A 5,000-nucleotide genomic window follows, 5' to 3' on the forward strand; every position below is an offset into this window, starting at 1 on the left:
TGTCCTTGTGTGTGTGCACGTCTCTGTGTGTGTGCACGTCTCTGTGTGTGTGGGCGTGCACGCGTGTGTGTGGGTGTTTGTGCACATGCGTTTGTGTGTGTGTGCGCGCGCACGTGTGTTTGTGTGTGTGCGTATGTCCTTGTGTGTGTGCGCGCGTCTGTGTGTGTGTGCACGTGTGTTTGTGTGCACGTCTGTGTGTGTGGGCGTGCGTGTACGTGTGTGTGTGTGTGTGTGTTTGTGCACATGTGTTTGTTTGTGTGTGTGTGCACGTGTGTTTGTGTGTGTCCGTGTGTGTGTGTGTGTGCGTGCATGCGTGGATGTGTGTGTGCACGTGTGCGTGTGTGCGCGCGTGTGTCCTTGTGTGTGTGCACGTCTGTGCGTGCATGCGTGTGTGTTTGTGCACGTGTGTTTGTGTGCGTGTGTGTCCTTGTGTGTGTGCGCATCTGTGTGTGCACGCGTGCATGTGTGTTTGTGTGTGTGTGTGTGTGTGTATGTGTGTGTGTGTGTGTGTGTGTGTGTGTGTGTGTGTGTGTAGTGGCTGGATCTCAGCGTTGACTGGACTGAATAAAAGTATTCCTGTGGGCATCATAATGATTCTGATCGCTGCTCTCTTCACGGCGTCAGCTGTCATCTCGCTCATCATGTTTAAAAAGGTCCTGCATCTCAGACACTTCCATAAACACACAATATAATATATTAATATACTATAAGGGCATCACCCCAGGCCAGGGTCAGAAATGAAGGGGGATCAGGGAAAAAATTACATTGAAAGTTAATTTTTTATGTTGGGACAAAATACCCTCATAATGAATTCCTCTTGTTTATTATTATTATTAAGTGGCATAACTTATTAAATGCCTAGTTATGCATTTGAACCCTTGTTACTGATAATGAACTGGTTGAATGACTAGCTCTATTAACACATAATATTCATGTTGACATTAAGGATGTGTAGCTGGTTTTAGAGTGTAAAGTTGTCATGAAGGTTCTTCATTTTACTATGATTTCATTTGAATTAGATCAGTTATTCTACTTTCTCTTATTTAGAAGTTATTTACAATACTGTTGAATCAATCTTGTGTTGGTTTGTTTGCAGGTCCATGCATTGTACCGAACCACCGGTGCAAGTTTTGAGAAAGCACAGCAGGAGTTTGCCACCGGCGTCATGGCCAATAAAACAGTCCAGACCGCCACTGCTAATGTTGCATCCAACGCTGCCCGGGGAGCCTTTAAAGAACAGATCTGATTGGTCCAGAGAACTTAGAACACGCCCCCTCCGTCCTTTGTACTTCAACCCCGCCCTCCACTTTCCCTAACTTTACTTACAGTCATTCATGAGCTTTGATTGGCTGTTCAAAACCACACTCACTCTCAATGGCCCTAATGCACTCCTGACTGACTGAAACCCCGCCCCAGCCCCTCCCCTCCTGTCAATCAGCAGGTGTGCACACCTGTTCTGTGTGTGTGGAATGCCTGTCTGCTCTCGAGTGTGTGGTTATATATATGTGTGTGTGTGTGTGTGTGTGTGTGTGTGTGTGTGTGTGTGTGTTTAAACAACCTAGAATCATCACATTATATGTTCACATCACCGTTGGGTGTCCGCTCATCCCTGTTATACTGTAAACAAACAGGAATTGATTTTGATGTATGTCCTTTTATGGGATTCAAGGCAAAAAGAATGATGATGCCCTAACAGGTTTGTTTTACCGATATTCCCTGGTTTCTTTTTGTAATATAACTGTTTTGGAATGAAAACCAATTCTTTAATGATGACCCATTCAGGATCTGTTCCTGCAAATGCATGGGAAGCTTGCTAAGGTATAGATGGGAAGCTTGCTAAGGTATAGGCCGGGTCTCATCTCTCCCAGTCTTGCGTGCTATAAACTGGAAATCACGTAAAACACACTTTCAAGGGGATAAAAATAGAAGCGCAAAAGTAAATCTTTGCATAATGCCCCTCAAAACAGATGTGTAAAATCACTATCACACGTGTGCATTGATGTAAGACTGTGTTGGGCCGAATCAGTACCAGATTGATCCACTACTGACCTTCGTCAGGGTAGGCCATATTTATTTTGATGCAAATTAAAATGATTGAATGTGAGTGATAAACGTTTAGTCCATTCAATAATGTCTTAAGGTCACATCGTTTCACTACAGCTGCTTTATGAAGTTTTTTGACTTTCTTTAAACTGTTCCTCTCCACCGTTCCTCTAAGTAGGACAAATAAGTGCCCCACTTCTTGTCAGAGGCACCCAGAAAGACGTATTTTCAATATTTTGTCTGCCGAACAATCAAAACCCCAATTCCGAAAAGGGACAGTATGAAAAGTGCTAATAAAAACACAAATGAGTGATTTGTAAATGATATTCACCCTTTGCAATATTGCACTACAAGTACACATTAAATTACGTTTGACCCTGTGAATTTCATAGTTCATAGCTACCATATCTATTAATGACACTTATTAAGCATTTACGCACTGAAGACACAAGTTTAAGTTTAAGTAAAAGTAAAAGTGAAATTTTCCCCCGTTCATCCACTATGCAGGTCTTTAGCTGCACGGTTGTACGGGGTCTTCGTCGCCGGATTGTGCGCTCCATAATGCGCCACACATTCCCAATTGGAGTCAAGTCTGGACTGCAGGCGTGCCAATCTAGCACCCGCACTCTCTGCTTACACAGCCATGCACTTGATATCCGGGTAGTTTGTGGTTTGAAGTTGTCCTGCTGGAAAATGCTGGGACGTCCTTGGAAAAGACAGTGCTTGATGGCTGTATATGTTGCTTCGAAATGTTTACATATCTGTTTGCATTCATGGTGCCCTCACAGATATGCGAGTTACCCATGCCATGGGCACTGACACACCCCGGGCCCATACACACACACTGGCTTTTGGACCTGATGCTAATAACAGCTTGGATGGTCCTTTTCCTCTTTAGCCCGGATAAAATGACAGCTTTGTTTTTCAAAAACTGTTTGACTGTTTCTACTTTCCATCTAAGATGAGAGCGAGCCCAGAGAAGACGTCAGCGCTTCTGGACAGTGATGATGTACGGCTTCTCCTTTACAGAGTTAAGTCTGAACTTGCATCTGTGGATGCAGCGGCGAGTGATGTTGACTAACAAAAGTTTACTAAAGTAATCCCAAGCATAGACTGTAAAAAAAGATGGACGACGCCCCTTCGCTCTTTTCCATTGGTTAGAACTGAAGCCGCCAGTGTCCCGATATGGTGCTGACATCTTGGGACTTGAGTCTGCGCAGTTGCGATTTCAGGACTAGACCTGCGCAGTAGTGAGCAGGAAGTAAAGCCGCGAAATCAAGGCCCCGCCCTCACTCTCGCTGAATCAATCACACGCCCCTGCACTTTTGACTTTTGACTCATGATGGTGTGAAATAATTAATTATAGAAATTTAGATATTACATTTAAAGCTCCAATCTCCTCAGTCCTCCGAAGATCCCGAAAAAAAGTCAGTCGGTGCTTCAGTGACTACTTCCCTCAGAGAACCTGTCAATCACAGCTGTCAATCATGATGTCACAGCACCGTTTTTATAGCATCAAATAACTAAAAACAAACTTATTTTGAAAACAAACACTTGAAATGACATCAACGTGATAGAAACGACAGTAAATGACAGAAACTATCTTTGGAAAAAAGTGATTTAATTGTTTAGTTGGTCTCACGTCCCGTTGAATAACATGGGGAGGCGGGGTTTATGACCTATACTAGGACCAGCCACCGGGGGGCGATCGAGACGTTTTGGCTTCACTTTTGAGGGCCTATGTGGCACACTTGATCCCAAGACCATCACCTATTCATGATATCCATTACAGATGAATGCCATTTTTTAAGACAGTGACGTCTGAGGGATCAGAGATCATGGGCATTCAGAAGTGGTTTTCGTCTTGTCCTTTACGCACTAAGATTTGACTATATTGTGCAGGCTGTTTATATAGGCTGTTTTTGGAGGCTCCTTATATCCAAGACATGACTGCCAAACATGTTTAACATCTCCTGTTTCACATCGCCTTGTTATTTCAACTCGTCTAATTGTTATTAGTCTTAAATTGCCCCAGCCTCAACTTTTTAGGAGCTGCAATCATCTGATTTGAAATGACAGTGCATTTTTAAAAAACTATGAAATTCACAAGGTAAAAACATCATATAACATCAATATAGCAAATTACAGTCATTCATGATCTTTGATTGGCTGTTCAAAACCACACTCACTCTCAATGGCCCTAATGCACTCCTGACTGACTGAAACCCCGCCCCAGCCCCTCCCCTCCTGTCAATTTACAAATCACTCTTTTTTTTTGGTTTTATTAGCATTTTTCATACTTTTTGGAATTGGGGTTGTACTTATAAGGCCAAATCAACAGATTTATGACCAATTTACACAAAAAAAGTTTTGTAAATTTTTTACGAATAAGGCCCAATCGACCAATTTACAGATTCGTGTTTAACTAATTAGGCCCAATCAGCATGACAATTTGCACAAGATCATATTCATGACCAATTTACATATATTCTTTGTTCACTTGTTACTAATAAGGCCCAATCACACAAGAACGGGTTTATGAATGTTTTTCACAAATTGTTATGTTTTTGCGTTTTATGAATAAAGCCCAATAAAAACATTTGCTCAAGAATGGATTTATGACCAATTTACACAATTTACAAATAAGGCTCAATCAACGTGGCAATTTACGCAAGAATGAATTTATGAATTCGTTGCGCTTGTGTTTCACGAATAAGGTCAAAGTAAATATGTCATCGAACTTGACTAAGGTCCGCCATTGTTGCGTATTTAAGAGTCCATTGTCGTCTGATTTGTTTGTTGTTTGAGGCAAACGTGATGTGTGTCTGCGTTGAGCTTTGCAGGTGTTTCGACGTGCCTGCTCACATTACAGTTTGCTCATTTTCTCTTTTTATTAAGTGGTGCAGAGAAACTTGTAGCCTTGGTTTCTGTCAACAAGAGACAGCCAAGTTTTGTGA

General features: G+C 42.2%; 1 protein-coding gene across 2 annotated transcripts in view; it reads left to right on the plus strand.

Annotated features, from left to right (window-relative positions):
* Positions 1 to 5,000, plus strand: part of scamp1 (secretory carrier membrane protein 1) — a 32,729-nt gene that overhangs the window by 27,504 nt on the left and 225 nt on the right. The window contains exons 8-9 of one of the 2 annotated variants that reach the window (XM_052105489.1): positions 536 to 653; positions 1,097 to 5,000. The exon at positions 1,097 to 5,000 is cut by the window's right edge and continues 225 nt beyond it. In XM_052105489.1, coding sequence (XP_051961449.1) covers positions 536 to 653; positions 1,097 to 1,246 — 268 coding nt within the window. In that variant the 3' untranslated portion in view covers positions 1,247 to 5,000. Of the gene's footprint in view, positions 654 to 1,096 lie in introns of both variants that reach the window. The other variant, XM_052105488.1, reaches the window with a different exon arrangement.

The sequence above is a fragment of the Xyrauchen texanus genome, chromosome 35 (genome assembly GCF_025860055.1).
Source record: "Xyrauchen texanus isolate HMW12.3.18 chromosome 35, RBS_HiC_50CHRs, whole genome shotgun sequence".
In the NCBI taxonomy this organism is placed as follows: domain Eukaryota; kingdom Metazoa; phylum Chordata; class Actinopteri; order Cypriniformes; family Catostomidae; genus Xyrauchen; species Xyrauchen texanus.